The sequence below is a fragment of the Octopus bimaculoides genome, chromosome 18 (assembly GCF_046866305.1).
Source record: "Octopus bimaculoides isolate indiv1 chromosome 18, ASM4686630v1, whole genome shotgun sequence".
Taxonomy (NCBI): domain Eukaryota; kingdom Metazoa; phylum Mollusca; class Cephalopoda; order Octopoda; family Octopodidae; genus Octopus; species Octopus bimaculoides.
In genome coordinates, this window is record NC_142945.1 from 31054300 (window position 1) to 31073149 (window position 18850).

The window sequence follows — 18850 nt, forward strand, 5'->3', positions numbered from 1 at the left end:
TCAGTCTCTTCCAAATACGATTGACAGTCAAACATTTATTCCCTACAAACTGAATTTTTTTAATCATCTTTCTTAAAACACATTTACTTACTACCATATATATAGAGAGACACAGAATACACATTAATACACACATATACACAAATACCTGTCATTTTTTTTATTTAGTGTGTGTGTTGCCCATCTTAATGTATAATGCTGGAGTTCTGTATCTGTGTGAAGCCTTTTTAAAAGTTTATAGAAATCCACATTTTCCACTTTTTCGTAAAAATTTTGACATCAATGGAATTTTCTCGATGTGAACTTTCCAGTGCAGTAATTACATTTTTAAAATTCTGTTTACTTTGTGTGATTTAAGGGTGATTTGGCTGTTGTTTCTTCCCTTCTATCTGTACCGGCGATCTTACACATCGCCGGTACAACATATAATATAGAGAGTAAGAGTAAGAGAGAGAGAGAGAGAAAGTGATACATACAAAGTCATAGATTAACTTTGTTTAAGACCTTTTCACTCTTACTTCGTTCTTCTCCCTCTCTCCCATTTAATAGCTTTCTTCTATCCCTCTACTTCTAACACATTTTTCATAACATAAATACGTAAAAACACACACAACCACACATACGTGATCTGTGACAACAACGTACACATAAACACATACACACATCAACATTATAGATATAAGATTTAGTTTCTGTGTGTTTCTTATATAAACACGTGCACGCATTGCTATTTTATAACTGTCTTCTGTTCTCCCTTCCTCTCTCTTCATTGCTCCCGTTCTCTATTCCTTTCTTCCCCTTCTCTCTCTTCCTCTCTCCCTCTTCTCTCTCGCTCTCTCAAACGCAAATACGCACATGTACACACAAGCATTCACTACAATATAACTCATGTTCGTCAATGTTTTGTAAATATACAAACTACAGGACAACACATTGCAAATCAGTGAACTTCATTAGAAATGTGGGTAATTTTTCAGATTAACACCCGCAGGATTTTCACTAGGGGGTTAGGGTTAGTGTTGGGGTTAGGGTTAGGATTAAGGTTAGTGTTATGGTTACGGTTTTAGGGTCAGGGTTAGGGTTTTAGGGTTAAGGTTAGGGTCTAGGGTTAGGGTTAGGGTTTAGGACTAGAGTTAGAGTCTAAGGTTAGGGCTAGGTAAACATGCGGGTTTTAATCGGAGAAATTACTGAAATGTGAAAACTACCGACCCTGCCATCTGTTATAACTTTTGTTGTTCTGTTTCATATATATATAGATTATGCCTCCAAAGAAGAGAGTTTGCTGGGGAAAGAAAGCAACTAGTTTAAAAAGACAGCAACAGACTGCACCAATTCACCACATTCCAGAAGCTACTTTGAACACAATGCAAAATGGTGCATCAACATGTACTGCCCAATCTGATAGAATTCTGGCAAAACTGTGTAGCAACACATCGCCAGCAATTGCTTCATCAGAAATTGCCGTCCTAACTCCTGTGAAAAGGGATTACCCTGCTATGTATAATCAAGGCAGCGCAAAAAGTTGTTTTGTACAAGCATTTGTATAGCCAATTAGACGGATGAAATTTACGTACACTTAATAATGTTACGCAAAACAGCCTTCAGATTTTCCCTATTAATTTTGTCTCTTGAATTACGAACATATTTACATCATGAGGGTTTTTTTGTTGTAAGGCTTTCTTTTTTAGTTGATTGTTTGTTACCTAGCAAGACTTATCATAGATGGCGTAATATGTCACACCCGGACAACGTCAGGTTATACTGCTAGTATATCTATATGTATATATATATATATATATATATATATATATATATATATATATATATATTCTTTTCTACTCTAGGAACAAGGCCTGAAATGTTTGGGGAGGGGACAAATCTATTAGATCAACTCCAGTACGCAACTGGTACTTAATTCATTAACCCTGAAAGAATGAAAAGCAAAGTCGACCTCGGGGGAATTTGAATTCAGAACGTAAAAACAGATGAAATACCACTAAGCATTTTGCCCTGCATGCTAAAGTTTCTGCCAGCTTACCCCTTTGATATATATATTGTTAAGTTATGCCCCATAACCTTGCCACTGTCAATAACTGTTTAATGGCTAAAAAGAATTCCCCTTCCTCTTCTCTATCTACTCAACTCCTCTGCTAGCAGTTACTTATCTATGAAGGCTTTGTGGCAGTGAAGGAAATTTAATTCAGACTGTAGCCAATAACTGTTATCACCGATATGGATAAGGACCAGCTGCAGCCAGGCAAGTACCCACAAAAATGTTATTTCCAGCTGTTATAAACAGTCTTCAAACTACCCTTTTACTTTCTCAAGACCACAATCTTAGAGCTGCCACAATCAATGTTGGCAGATTGTTGGTGAGATTGTGAAATGCTTAACTGGAGACATGTAAATGTATACTGTGTGCAAAGGAATAATGGAGAGAAACCTCAACTAGACTACTTGTGGGCAAAGAAAGTGGATAAAAATTCTTCTAAATGGGGAATATGACATGGGTGGGTGGTGTAAGTCTACTTTTGGCAGAGAAATGAGTGGATAAGGTGATCTGATCGATGTACTCAGGGTGTGTGATAGGATTATTAAGCTAAGAATAATCTTGTATAATATAACAATGACAACATTTATATCTGCATATGCTCTACACAGTGGACTGGAAGATGAACAGGACCATTTCTATGAGACCTTTTGCAGATTACCTCAACAATGAAAGACAATGTCCTTATTATTGCGGCTGGTACCTTCAATGGGCATGTTGGGCAGCACTCCAATGGATTTTATGGCTTGCATTGAGGTTATGGTTTTTGTATTAGAAATGAGGAGTGAATAAGGCTGCAGGAATTCTGTGATGCTACTGACTTGTTAGTCAGCAACACTAACTGAAAGTAATCAGCCAGCCATCCAATCATCTATCAATCTGGTGAGCACACAAGCCAGATTGACTATATTCTCACCAGAAACAGGAAGAACCAGATGCTTGTAAATGCAAAGTCCTTCTCAGGTGAAGAATGTACAACTTAACATAGGTTAATGGTTAATAACTAGAAGGACCAAGCTTAAGGATTGTTCAAACAGTCAAAAATTTAGAAATGTTTTAATTAATGCATTTGGCAAGGAGAAAGAGACAGAGATGTATAACATAGAGAACAAATGGAAGCTCTTACAGGATAACATACACTAAATCTGTGGCTAGAACAAAGCTTCAACTAAATCAATGGTGACATAGTGGTAGAACAGTGATAAACAGAGTCACAAAAGAGAAGAGATGGGTTTGGAAAGTGTTGAAAAATGGAGGTAGCAAAGAATCATATCAGGTAGTTAAAAGGGAAGCTAGATGACAGGTTTATTTAGCAGGGGTAGAAGCAGAAAGGAAGATGTTTGCCAGTCAGTATCTTACAGTATGAGGATCAGAAGCACAAGATGTTCCAGATTGCAAGAGAGAATCAATGTGGGTGAGGAATATTTATGGCTGAATAATGGCATGCTTGACTTAGTGATTCTGAAAAAAAGAGGCATGGAATTGCTATGAAAGGCTATTAAATGTGAAAAATGTATGCGAAGAAGAGAGCTATTTCAATGTGAACCCAATAGAGAGACCAGTTATCCTAGTTGACAGCAGTATGATAAATTAGACAATTAAGTATATGAAGAAAGGGAAGATCTCTGGTCCATCAAGAATTATTGCTGAGATGCTTAAAATATCTAGCAATGTTAATCAGTTTATATAGGAAGACGTCATCTCCAATGACTGGTGTAGCAGCATTGTAGTCAGCTGTTACAAGGGTAAAATTGGATGTCGTAAAGAGAAATAATTACAGGTCTCAAATTGCTAGATAAGGTCATGAAAGTTACCAATTAATTAGGAACAGAATTAAGCTAGCTGAGATGTACTTTAGTTTCATGCTGGGAAGAAGTACTTTGGATGCTATCTTAGAAGTATTTAGCTAAGAGTAAACTATTGTATTAGGCATTCATATCCCTAGAAAAAAAACCTTTGATAGAGTCTCTTGCTGTGATATAGTGGTCCTTGAAGAAGCTAGGGGTAGAAAGTCATACAAGCCATGTACAAGAGTGTGGTCAGTAAGGTAAGAGTTAGCCACGAATTCAACAATGAATTTAAGAGTTTGCTTGAGTTATGTTCTTAGTCCCCTCCTAATTATTTGGCTAGAAAAGAATTTAAGCCTGGCTGTCTTTTGAAACTACCATATACTGATGATTTCACTCTCATAGTAGAATTTGTAACAAACTTTGGAAAAAAATTCCAGATGTGGAAGGAAAATCAGAAATCAAAGGACCTTAAAGTCAACATAGCAAAGACCAAAGTTCTAGTAAGCAGGAAAACAGATAGTACTCTTCTCTCTTCAGGTAAATGGCTCTGTTTGAAAGCAGTGTTTATATGTGAAAGATATGGAGGAGCAATGAACAGTAAGGACACATAGGAAATCGATTTTGTTCAATACTCTGGAGGTAGTAGATAGTTTCTGTAACTTGGATGACCTAATTAGCAGTGGTGGAGGATGTTCTAACATGATATTTGCTAGAACAAGAAAAGTATAGGGAAAGTTCAGAGAGCTATTAAACCTGTTGGCGACAAAAATTTTCTCTGTCTGAATGAAAGGCAGACTGTATGATGCTTGTGTATGAATCACAATGCTACACGATAGTTAGACATGAGCCCTGCATACAGAGGACATGGGAAGACTACGGAGGAATGTAGCTAGTGTGCTCTTTTGGATGTGCAATCGCAGTGTGCATGTACAATAAAGTGCTAGTGTATTGAGAGAAAAATAAGGCATAAGAGAAAGACTGCTAGTTTAGCCATGTGATGCATATGAATAAGGACAGCTTCATATAGAAGTGCCAATCACCTAAAGGGGATGGAACATGTGGAAGGAGAGACCCAGGAAGACATGGGACAAAATATTGAAGGCTAATCTCAAAACATTGAGCCTCACAGAGGAGATGACTAAGGACCGAAACGATTGGTGATTTACTGTACTTGAGAAGACCTATTCATAACAGTAAATATAATGACCTAAAAATATCTTGCCTATACTTGTATGTGCTGGGCTCTGTCCATACACCTCTAACTGCCCTGTCAAGTATTCCCCACATCTCATCTCCCTGCCCCACATACCCAACAACCTCCCCTTTTTGACACATCCCCTAAATCTTTGTGCTAGCAGTTCTTTTCTGCCTTCTCTCACTTTCATCCTTCATTCTCATTATCAACCTCTCTCATGTACCATTCCGCTTCCCTCTCCTGCCATATTCCTTATTTTTGCAAGTTCTGTCATCTCTTTGATGTATCTGTCAGGTCAGTCCTTCCTGTGAATAGCAATGTAAATAGTTATTGCAATTATATCATGTCTTGAGGAAGGTAATATTTTGTGGAAACTGCTACTGATGAAGGCAATATCTTCCACACTGATATAGTATAATTGACCTTACATTCCATGTCCTTCTATATGGGATGTAATGCATCTATCACAGGTTCAAGGTAGGCTACTCTTCCTGTCAATGTTGCTGTTATCCTCTGGTTTGTGGGATATGTACCATGTATTGGGTTTTGACACTATGATGAGGCTTCTCTGTCAAGCTTCAGCTTAGTTAGGTCAGTCCAACTTCTTTTGAGACATGTAAGACATGCCATTCAGAGAATCTGCTTAGGAATTCTTAACTTATTCAGATGTTGTTGCTTTCACATTTGAGTACACATGTAATGTACTTGTTTTTTTCTTTACTGTTCAGTTGATATCTGAGTGATACAATGTGATATTCAAAGGCTGTTTGGACTGACCTTATGCTCTGCCATCATCTCTTCATCTTACATATATCCTATCAGTGTCACTGTTGATGTGGAAGTGACCAGTGATGGTCAGTACATTTCTAGTTTTGATGTCCAAGCAGTGGATCTCACCAAGTGTCCAGATTACTATCCCAATGTTGGTACTATGCAGATAGCTCAGAGTTTCACATTTTTTAGAGTCCGCGGAAGTATTCTTTTGTTTTGTGCATTACTCACAGTACCAACATATGCAACATTTTCATTAATTCCAAGTAACCTACAGTATTTATCATTAGAGATAGGAGAGATATACAAATCATTGATGTTCATGTTCTCTCTTTGGTTGACAATCTTTCCTCAGATGACTATCGAGCATTTATCTTGCCTATACTTCATTCCTATGTCCTGTGAGAATGTTATGACAATTTCTAATTGTCCCTTGATGTTATTCATGTTACCATAATACAACTTAAGGTCATTAACAAAATATGTATGTGTGATAGTAGTTTTATTCTTTTCTGCATATCTCAACATGTAGCCATGGCATTTTGTTAACAGGGCTGACAAGGGATCCATTGCCAGTATAAACTACATTGCAGATTAACTGTCAACCTAGAATATTCCCATTCTGTTTGTAACTATGGGTGTTGCTTCGGTTGTTAGTGATAGCTGAGTGGATCGTGTTGTAGTCAGTTTTTCAGTGGCATTAACTAGAGCAGTTGGTACTTTGGTAAGGTGTAGTGTTTGAGAAACTGTTCAGCACAGCCCTAGACTCCTTTCTTTCCTCCTGCATGTTCATCCGTTATCACATAATTTGTTTGGGAATGGTCTTTAAGAAACCTGTGTACAGTTTGTACATAGCATCTAAGCATGTCATGGTCCTGTAGTTTTTGGCCACCTGAGTCTCTTTGTTCTTGGGGACAAGTGTAGTCCATACAACCATCAGCCAATCTTGTATATCTAGCTCCTTGTTCATTGTTTTTTAAAACAAGGTTATGGGAATTTCCTGCTGAACATGAGCTTTTCATACTAATAGCCTACTATCTGGTCTCTCCCAAATGATTTTCTATTTAATAGTTCTGTAATAACCATTAGAAGGGCCTCACAGGTGATGTTATATATTTTGGGAGAGGCATTGACACAATTCATTTAACCATGTTGCATGGCAATTGCAATCTTTGTTTGCCTCCCAAATTCCCTGCCAGAATGACTCCAGGTCCTTCTGGGAAGGAGTATTTACAACCTTGATGGTATGGCCTATCATATTGCAATATGCAGCTTACGGGTTTCTCGTAAACTTGCAAATCATCGATTCATGTTCATGCAATTTTTTAATTGCCTTTAACTTACTATAGATCATGTTTGAGGGTGATCAGTTTGCTTGTGAGTGTTTCTTGGTGAAAATTCCAATACAATTTGAAAAATCTATCTTACAGTCATAGCTGATGATTCATGAAGTCAGTTTTCACTTTGCATTTGATTATAGGATCCAACTGTCCAATCTTTTTCCTGAGTCCATTGATGTTATTTTGGAGGGTGACAATTCATTTAGTATATCTGAAAATCTTAAAGGAAAGTCTTGCCTTTGTTAGTCTGAAATCTGTTCTTGACCACTGATCCATTATATCATAATTTCCTTGTTAGTCATCATTTTTTTCACAACGACCACTAACAAAATTAGATGAATTTAAGGTCTATAAAATTGGTGAGTTGTTAGTTTTGCAAAGCACTTCTGGTTATTTGGACAGCTGAAATGTCCCCTGCATCATATCAGCACTAAGACACTGGTATCAGCTGCTTCAATGAGTGCAAGAGTCCCTGACACTAATGGATTCTTAGTTACATGATCTGTGTGTGCTTTTTTTTTTTTAATGATTAACACCATTTATCCCTGCTAGTAGTGGTAGTGAAATATATTTGAACTCTGTTTCTGAGTACTTATACTTGTGTATGAGTGCCAGTTGAGACACACAACTCAAAATATCTTCATATACTGTGAAATGGAGGCCTGGAAAGAAATTATATATTGTTGCTAGAAATATGGTACAAGCAGGTCTAAATACTCAGTGGCATGAGAGTTCTAAAAGCACTAAAGTCAACACTACTGGGAACAATGTTATTAATTCAGTAGTACGACAGTATAAGAGAGTATGTGTATACACAGATATTACAATTTATATCAACAGAACAACAGAAAAGAAACTATGTGCATGTGAGTGAGTAATTGTGAAAATGAAAGACTAAATGTGAATGTGTGTTATATCATTTATATCAATGTACTACGCAATCAAGACACAGCAGCAGTAGAATATATCACTTACTAATCATAGAGTTTAATGATTCGGTCACTGTACTGCAACTGCTTCAGAAGAATCACCTCCTTTTTGTAGCTCCCTATGGTAACTGTGTGAGTGTCACCAAAAGTAATGCACTTAACTGCCATTCTATTTCCACTCTGGTCAAATACTTCATACACCTGTGGGAGATAAGATGGATAAGATGAATATTACAAAAACTGATATAAATTCAGTTGACTAAAACTGTTGACTTTTCTCCTTTCAAATTCTGACAAAAAAATGTTTTCTTTTATGATTTCATCAACAAGGCCCTGATTATCGATTATAAGTTGAGAAAGTTTCAGAGTAAATATAGCTCTGGAATGTAGGAATAAAATTCATATTGTTTAGTATGTGGCTTATTCTTATAACTTGCAAACTGTCAGCATTTTTAGCAGGTTCAGAAAAGCAAGGGTTATTGTAATTACAGTAGATAAAGTGTGAACACTCAGATGGGCTAGACATATAAATGAAATTCTTTAAAAATGGTTTTTACTTTTATTCCATGTAAGAGAGACATATTTCTTTACAAGACTAAAATAAAAGCAAGCAAATTAGATGTGATTTACCTCAATTCCATTCACTTTCATATCATATCAAAGTAAATAAGTGTTCTTTGACAGCTGAATAGTATTTCACTGCAACTCCCACAGTCACAGCCAGCTAGCAATACATGAACTGCAGGAGAGCATCTACACAAGTGCTATGCCTGCTACAAGTAGCAGGTGAATTTCTCTTAAATCATACCCATCTTAAAAAAAATAAATACTACAGTTGGATGAAAAAAGAATAAAAGGAGTACAAACATAACAAGAGCAGTGTGGATTATGTTTGCTCAGTCAGGATTGACCTGGGGTTAAACAACCAGTAATGCAATACAAGATACCAAACCAACAAAAGTGGAAAAGAAAACAGCAGGGATTCAATATTCGTTTTAATATGAGAACTGGAGTAAAGTTGTCATTGCCTTTCACTTACAACTGAATTGTGTAGTTGCATAACACCTCTTCATCAACTAGTAATTAGTATGCATCTAGTATATAACAAAGAGCTACAGCATAACTAAGAATAGCAAATAGCGTGTGTATTTTATGTAATTCTTCCATCACTTTTTTATTTTCTATTCATCATCCTAAAGACAGTCTAATATGCCCTCAACTCTCAAAAGCCTCACTGAAGACTTTATCCAATCCTCAGAAGAAGAAACAACAACAACAACAACAACCACAACCACAACAACAACCACAACAACAACCACCACAACCACCACCAGCACCACCACCACCAGCACCACCACCACCACCACCACCACCACCACCACCACCACCACCACCACCGCCGCCACCATCATCATCATCATCATCATCTAGCCCATGTTTCTATGCTTGCACGAGTCATACAGAATTTCTATGCTTGCACGAGTCATACAGTCATACAGGCTTTCTACAACTAGATAGTTTCCTATCATCAACCCTCACCTATTTCCAAGTAAGGCAATATTTCTCCATGGCCAGACATGTTTTCAGTACATGACTGGAAACAAACAGCATCACTTGTATGACAGTGATGCTCATTTACAATCATCGTATGATGTGAAGAGAAGAGCACACACATATGCACTCACACACGCATGCATGCATTCATGCATTCATGCACGCATGCACACACACACACACACACAGACTATATTATAAGACGCTTGTATACAGTGCTGTACAATGAGGCTGAGCCTGAGACCACATAGTTAGGAAACAAGCTTCTTAACCATAAAGTCACACCTGCACACACATAGATAGATAAATAAGTACTTACTGTACTACTTCCACCTTTACCAACCTTCTTTACAATTGTGTACACTTTATTGTTGACCACTAAAGAACGTAGTTTCTGAAATATTAAAATAGGCTATGTTACTATATCAAGTGGATAGATATATCACAAATTACAAACACACAGAATGCCAGAAGAGGTGTGACTGATAACAAAACCAAAGTACCTACCTTCTCTAACTGTACAAAATTCATTGTAGAAGGAGCAGTAACCTTTACCTGCGGAGTGATGACTGCATTAATACTACCAGGACTGAAAGACAAAACAACACAATAAAAGAAGCAAGCTCCCCCAAATAAGTCAACATTAAATACAAGTTACAATCTGCTATATAACAGTGCAATTTTTAAATTTTTAAGTGTTAGTCAAACAGATACAATGATCCTTATTTTGAGGAACAAGGAACTGTATAAGCAACTAACAATCATTGAGCTTAATAATTACTTTTGAGTGGATACAACAGGTCAATGAATGCTGCCTGTATTGAGTCTCTGACAAAAATACTTAACTCTCAATATCACAGTGCACATATAACAAGGTGCTATCTCTCAACTGCTTCTACTGCTACTATAGCAGTTGCTGGTATTCTGACCTAACAAGTAGCACTCCACATTCACTGTTCTTCTCATCATTCCTATTTTTTGTAATAAATAATTTGCCTAGGAATTTCTATCATGACTGCAACCCTCAAGAATTAACTGCTTAAATGTTTCCTTTAGATGTCTTCCTACAGAAGTTCAAGCTCAACATCATTTACAACAACTCTATGAAGACTTCAGTAACTTCCCTCCTCTTCAAACTATTTAGGAAAAAAAACATTATGTGTGTGTATATTTCACTACTGTTGCCAGTTCGTCATGTTGTAAATAGGTAGCTTATCAAGGTCCAGTTTGCTAGTGCATTGACTGACTAGTATTTCACTATATTTAGCAGTTGATTAAAACCTATATCTTAGCAAAATCTGCAATAAATGAGTCAATGAGGGAACCTCTAGACAATTGTTCAACCTGCTAGAAAAAGCAACCAAATATATCATTCAAGTCAAGTCTTCAAAAGGGTGAGGACACAAAAGATAATGCTATGCTGCATACATGACAGTTAAAAAAAAGATCACAGCTGGAATGTCAATCAAACAGCTACTCTAATTGTTTGAATGACTACCAACTAGCCATAGGCAATCAGGGCTAACCAAAGGCTAAACATGAATTAACAACATCTATGAGAGAGAAATATTGAAAACTGAAAATTGTATAAGTCAGGATAAAGTTCAGTACACATTACTATATTAGATATCACTTGTGGAAAATGATATGCAAGGGAATCAGGGTTGGTTCTGCTAAAATTCCATTTAATCACTGTTGTTTCAATATTTTGCTAAAATTCATTTTCATCACTGCTGTTTCAGTATTGCAGACTAAATGATCACATCTTTATCATTATTCCAGTTTAGCTGCATATTGATCATTGATCAAAGTGCAAGAAATGATGAAGCAACATAGGCAAGAAACTGCAATAAATTACTTTAAAAGTCATAATTTAACTTGTCTCTTTTCTGAAATGACATCACTACCAAAATTTAAAAAATTATATCCAGTTGTATGCACTGCCATTAATAGTCACTATAAAATTGAAAGTACTGGCCCCAGTGTGGATAAATGCTGACTTTCAAATTCATTAAATGAAGAGGATGCCAATCTATTACATTCCTCATTCTTATAAGATCTAACATTTGCTCCAGAAATACAGCCCCTTCCTCCAAAATAAACCAAGTCAAACCAAACCAATCATTTTTAAAAAAATTAACCAGCAATGGGATTTGTACTTAACTTTCAAGAACTGGGAGTTGAAACATCTTTCAATGAAGACATGACAACCTAGTCTTCATCACTGTCCCTCCCCCACTGGAAGAGTATATTAAGAATCTCAGATGATCTATCATTGTGACTTGACATATATATCATTGTTAAAATAGCACCAAAAAAGCTAGACTACCGGTTTAGGGTCAGAAAATAATGAATAGCAGCTGATCCTACACAAAAGTCAACTGTGAACCACACGCAAACATCCTAGACAAGCAAAGATTATGCAGTACTGAGAAGCAAAGACGAACAGACAATAATAACCACTAGCTTTTTTTCTTACAGCCTCTTGTACAATGGTCTCTGTCTCTCTGAATTTGCATATTTTTCCTATCTGATTCACTCATCTAAAATACATCCTACTGTATTTTATTCCCCAGATTCAGCAATTTACCGAGCCATTTTCATATACACGGCAACCCTCTGAATTTATTCTTGGAATTTCCTGCAGGCATCAATCTACAGTAGTTCAACTGAATATCAATTTTATCAAACTCTCCAGAGTGCAAATGCCTATCAAGGTCATGAAACTACCCTCTCTCCAAAGGAAAATATGTCTAAGAACTAAATTTGCAAATACTTACATGTTCTCTTCCTTTGATAAATATCCTTCTTTTACAGGTCTTGAATCTTCAGGATTAGAGTGTCTTGGAGTCTGTGTATTTATTTCCTTCAACTGTGAATTTTCAGTCAATTGTTGAGGACACTGTTCAGATAACTTTGGAGCATCTTTGAGGAAATCTAGTTGGCGCTGGACTGGAAGTGGGTTGTCAGGTATAGAATGTTCAAGTGGCATTTGGCTTTGAAAGCATTTCTGGAGTAGTTTATGTTTACTACTTTGTGGTGAGGTTTGGTATTGGTCTGGAATGCCTGTAATCATACTTTGACAAGATATCAGTTGATCTTTGGGTAACTGTTCAAGCACATCTTTTGATAAGCAGTGGTTATACTGAATTGGATTACCACTTTTGTTCTTATCATGGGCATTCAAGACGGGTTTGTATTTTAACTGTGATGATGTTATCTTGCCATACTCTGCTGCATTACAAAAGTCATTACTACAAGCAACAAACTTGGAACAGTCACCATTGGAATGAAGGAATTCCTGTATAGACTCATTTGGTCTTAATGAAAACAATAAGTTTGTTTTTTTCTTCTGGCTAAGAACTGAAAAAGTATCGAAAATGTTGAAGTGATTATTAATTTCTGTTAGACTAGTATCTCCTTCTGGCTGTTCATCATTGGTAGAGCAGTGTTTCAGAGTTTCACTTACAGGTATATCACATTGGTGAGGGCTTATCATTTTAATTGCATTATCCAGTGTACAACCAACACTAGGCTGACCCAATGAAGCAATAGAAGTATTTGCTTGGCCACATGGTAAAAGAGAGTCAGATAATATTGTCCTTGGAGTTTGAGGATGTGTTTTGTCTTGATGAGAGTTTATGTTCTTTGGTTTTTCAATACCTGTGATAGCACTGTTATCTGGAACAACATATTCATCATCATCATCAACATATTTAGCAACAGCTGATTCTTTTCTGGCTGTTTTATGGAACAAGTTTCTGTCAACCAAGCATGAATTGTCACAAGACTTGGTCCTTTTAATATCAGTTAAATTGGAATCTGGTTTGTCTTGATTATGGCATGATAGCAAAAAGTCAGATTTTGGCGAAAATACAGAAATGCTGTCCTCAGATGATTCAGACAATTTAGTCTCAGTTTTCTCCAAGTTAGAGTCACAAACTGCAGTTACTTTAACATCTTCTTCAAGTATAGTACCAGTTAGCCTTTGAGTCTGTATGTGTTTTCCAGTAAAAACTTGAGACAATAGCAAAATATTTCATTTAAATGTGCATAGAAAAGAATACGTAAAAGAACAAGCAAGGACTACAAAAACCACTTCAATTTTAGAATTCATAATTTGCTAGAAAAGGAAACAGCAGGGCTAGTAGCACAATGATCATTTTAGTTGACACCTAGTCATTCAATTTTCACCTGGCTGTTTTTCAATTTTTTAAAATTTATTACTTGTTTGACAATGTGCTTTCTCATTTAATATTTATAAAAAATAAAGTTTTTAAATCTTGACTAGTTAAGTGTAAGTTACCATACACAAAGTGATGAGCAGAAAATAATTTCAATCAATTATAACTGTAACTGTAATACAAATAAAAAGTCATTAGCTTTTCTGGAAATTACCCTCATAAAGAGCAGGTGCAAGAACTTCCAAAACATCACTTGACTGACAATTAATGGAAACATGTAGGTAAGAATAGTCTGATCTTTGATAGCTATAGTGACAACTCCAGGAAGGCTTCAGCGTTATTACACCTCCCCTAAAAAGTATTTCCACTTACAACAACCAAGACATTAAAACTTATAAGGTTTTTAAATAAAAATAACTTACAAATTATGCAAATTAAATTATGACATTGGAGAAGTTTTCAAAGGCACTTTCAGTACAAAGAATGGATGGTGATAGGTAGTCCAGTGATGTCTGATACAAAGTTTGTAATCTTAGTGATGAGAGCGTATGTGACTCCGTAGTCCAAAACTGGAGACATACAGGCGCCCACACATGTCACAGTGATAGTCTGTTGACTAGATTGAGGTGGACGCTGCTCGTGAGGTGAGAGACCTCCACAGTGATCTGTCTGTCGCGGAGGCTTCAAATTCATGTGGCATAATGCTGCTCCGTTTGAGGTTAATTTTCAGTGTCTTTGTATCTCAGTTTAGGCCTTCCTCATTTGCATGAGCCCTGCATGAGCTCACCATACACCAGCTGTCTGGGTACACAGTTGTCAGTCATTCTGATGACACAGCCACTCCAGCATAACTGAGCTTTCAGCAACATTGACTTACTACTTGTTGAACAAGCTCTGTTTAGTACTTTATGGTTTGTTACACTGTCTTGCCAGTGAATGCCTATGATCATGCACAGTGCCCTTATGTGAAATTGTATACAGAATGTATAGTTAAGTGCAAACTATCATACTTAAAGTGATGAGTTAAAAGTACATCTGAATTAATAACTGAAATTACAACAATGATAAAAAAGTCATAAGCTTTAATGAAATTTTCTCTCAAAATTTCAAGATTCTCTCTTTCACCTCACCTTTGTCTTCTTAATGACCACCAGTACAGCTCCATAAAGCAAGATCTATAGGACACATACTCTCCTAGAGAACCCACACTTTCAAGAAATTTGACAAAAACAATGTTGCTGCACTTAACAGCAAAGCATTTGACCATGTCTGTTATGTGAATTTCCATGTCCTGTTTTTTGGGATTTGACGGTTTCACTTAAATTGTATCATCACAACATATGCTAGGGGTGCATTCGGAGATGCATACTATCTGGTGTAGCTCAAAGTTCAGTTATACCCTCCACACTAATACATAAATTAAATATTTGCTGTTACATCCAACAATGCCCATTCCTGTGCCCATGATAACACCCTACATTCTACACTAATCTTCTGAAAACAGGCATCATCAACATTGGAAGCATGTCAATCTGGTCTCCTTCAACAAGACACTGTTCCTACACATAAAGCAGACAATCTTCTACTCCACAAACAACCTAGTTCTGAAAAATATGCAAATAAAACTCTGTAAGTTGTACAAACACTAGGCCTCACAATCACTGACAACCTATCTTAAGATGTCACAGTCACAAAATAACAAAAACTGCATTTCAAAACTTACTTCACGTCACAATAGTTATTGAATCTCTAAAACAGTCAAGATCAACAAAATATATGCTCCCATATCTGAGGCAGTGCTATACGCTAAAATACCTGAGATTGCACCCAAAAGGAAACCACTCAATTAATTGGCATAGAGTCACCAATATACTTCATTCTTTCTCCTGAAGACATACGGTTCCTAACTTTTTTTTTTAATCCCAACTGCAATGACTTCAACTTCTCAGGGCAAACTGATTGTGTAATACTTCTACATACCCCCACTCAAAATACTTATCTCAAGTCCTCATATCACCCATATTGTATCTCCTCCCACTCAGGCCCAGCATTAAGCAGATTGCCAAACCTCATGAAATTTCTTCACCATCCATGTTTTCAGCAGCTACATTGTCCAACATTTGCTCATTCAGTCTACCTCGGTATGAATCAGTACAATCATTAAGCACAGCTTACTGTTGTAAACAGAAAGCATACTGCATAGTAAATTAACTAGTGCTTTGTTAGCTTGCATTAATTTAGGCTTGGATCTTCTATGGCATTACCATAAACTAGTTTCAACTCCTTCTGTACAATGCCAAAGGGCATCTTACTGCTTTCATTATCAAAATGCACTTGTTTTGATAATGTGCTGAAAATTGCCTGCATTAGCTTATTCATATTTACATTAAGATATTGACATAAATTGTTACTAAATTAGTGGCATGTGATACACTAAGTAAACTGCTGTTAATGGTTCAATATTGTTTCATGTATGCCAACTTGGCCAGAGACCTGAGGGATGCTAGATTCAAAACAATCAAGGTTGGCGTCAGGGATTTTGTGGGCTCATCTGCCTACAGCCTCATGAAACAGCTGTCCATCTCTGGAAGAAGCAGGACTAGAACTTTGAGGGCCATGGGAGAAACGGTGGAGAAGGCCTCAAGTTGGATCTGGTCTAGGAGGAACAAAGGCCAACTTCATAAGGCTTAATTTGCCCCAATTCAAGCGGGTGCCAGATTGGCGTAGTCGTATAGGCCTGCACCTCTGGAGCTGGCGATCCGAGTTCGAATCCCACTGGGACCAGGAGAAAAAAGAACCCTCACACCTGGGTCATGCGAAAGCTCACCAATGTACCCAACTGGAAACGAGTACTTAGCCCTTCTCAGGGCTGCAGCACACGTCACAACAGTGCTAGAAACCAGAGAAACCAATCCCACTTAAGGCATACTAAAACAGACAGCAAGTGGACATCCAGGAGTCATGACTCAGATGTGGCCTGACCCCTCTAGAGTGTCAGGAGTTAAGGGCCAAAACACTTGCCTAGAGGGGATTTCTCCTCTGAGGACTACCTGCTGTTACGCTCTCCCTGAGTTTCTTTCCACTATGGGTAAATGGGCTATATCTTCCAAATGACATTTTTCTTTATTTTTATAAAGTCCAATGATTTTTTCAAAAAATGATAAAAAATTATTTAAGCTTTCAGATTTAGTAATAGCAATTCTAAATTTGAATGGTTTTATAAATGTAGCAAATAAAGTGTTATGTGTATAATATGTAGACATTGAATAGGATGTTTCAATTTCTGATAGTGAAAATGAGTCAGATAGGGTTAATAACAATTTGAAGGAAGAAAATGTTGACAAAATTTTAAAATATTTATTTTCCAAAACTGTCAGAAGAAACTGAGCCAAATCAGTCATGACTCAAAACTTACAGATTATCCACTTAGTTCACTTCAATTCAAGTGTTCCAAAGAAGTGTAAGAAGAAAGGTGAACAAATTCACTGATTTTACTTGTATTTACCTGTAATTATGGTAGTTTTGAGATTTATTGGGTTGGCAACAGATGGAACAACTCAACACGGTTATTCAAGAGAAAAGACCTAATCAGCAGCATGGAGTTCTTCTGCTGCATGATAACACCCGCCCTCATATTGCCAATATGAGGAAGACCTGGGCTGAGGTGGTGAGGCAAGACCTTCGTACATTGGGCCTCACCGAGGCGATGACTACGGACCGAGACCTTTGGAAATGGGCTGTGCGTGAGAAGACCCGGCAAGCCAAGTAAGATCGTTGCCAGTGCCCCTGGACTGGTTCTTGTGCGGGTGGCACATGAGATGCACCATTTTGAGCGTGGCCGTTGCCAGTACCGCCTGACTGGCTCCTGTAGGATTTTCGAGCGAGATCGTTGCCAGTGCCCCTGGACTGGCTTGTGCGGGTGGCACATAAAAGACACCATTTCGAGCGTGGCCGTTTTCGTGCGGGTGACACGTAAAAGCACCCACTACACTCTCTGAGTGGTTGGCGTTAGGAAGGGCATCCAGCTGTAGAAACTCTGCCAAATCAGACTGGAGCCTGGTGTTGCCATCCGGTTTCACCAGTCCTCAGTCAAATCGTCCAACCCATGCTAGCATGGAAAGCGGACGTTAAACGATGATGATGATGATGATGATGAAGCTATTCAAACACATGGCTGGAAGTGCTGCCACACCCGCCATCCTCTCCTGATTTGGCACCAACGGATTTCCACCTCTTTCAATCTCTTTCAAATGCTATGCACAGAGTTTCGTTCAATACTGATGCAGAATTGAGAGCTTGGTTGGATCAATTTTTTCGAGTCGAAATCAAGTGATTTCTACCAACAAGGTACTGAAAATCTTGTTGAACATTGGGAAGAAGTTTTAAACAACAAGGGTGAATACATTATAGATTAATTAGTTGTTATTTTTTATTAAACCTTTAAAAAAATTTTAATTTTTAAAATGGCAGGAACTTAGTTGCCAACCTAATATATAAAAACCTTTTGTTGTGTTCCAAACACTACCTCAATAAATCAATAATTAATAGAAAGTTATAATTGTTTTATAAAACCTATCTAAATTTACGTTGAACACATTTTAATTCAAAATGCAGTACAAATGGGTTACATGATTTCTATTGCATTTACTCAAATAGAAACACACACTTAAAAGAAAAACATTAACCACATTATTGATTTAACTAACTAAATTAAGTAAATATATGGATTAATTAACCAATCAACAAACCAAGCAAAGCAGAAACCAACAGCCCTATTAGCTGATCAATCAGTCAAAAAACCTACTAAACAATCAAACAAGTAATTAAGTAACTAAAGAAGTGACAAGGTATTTGTATGTTACCTAATGATGATTTTGGAGTAAATTTGCTCATAGATGTGTCTTCTTTATCAGAGCTGTCAAAGATTTTGGCCTCTTCAACTGTCACCCTCTGTGGCATTTTCTTAACCCTATAATAAAATAAAGTTGAAAATATTTCACTATCTGCTTCAACATTTCTTATATCATTCTTTTGTTT

At 37.0% G+C, this 18850-nt stretch overlaps 1 protein-coding gene across 6 annotated transcripts in view; it reads right to left on the reverse strand.

Annotated features, from left to right (window-relative positions):
• The window catches only part of LOC106875756 (dual specificity protein kinase Ttk), a 288324-nt gene that overhangs the window by 119493 nt on the left and 149981 nt on the right, over positions 1 to 18850 (reverse strand). For all 6 annotated transcript variants that reach the window (XR_016244973.1, XR_016244972.1, XM_052974191.2 and 3 more), the window contains exons 9-13: positions 18676 to 18782; positions 12410 to 13646; positions 10137 to 10218; positions 9949 to 10023; positions 8122 to 8276 (exon numbers count right to left, since the gene is read on the reverse strand). Coding sequence is in view for 4 of the 6 variants with exons in the window: in XM_052974191.2 (XP_052830151.1) it covers positions 8122 to 8276; positions 9949 to 10023; positions 10137 to 10218; positions 12410 to 13646; positions 18676 to 18782 (1656 nt within the window). In the remaining 2 variants the exon portion in view is untranslated. The remainder of the gene's footprint in view (positions 1 to 8121; positions 8277 to 9948; positions 10024 to 10136; positions 10219 to 12409; positions 13647 to 18675; positions 18783 to 18850) is intronic.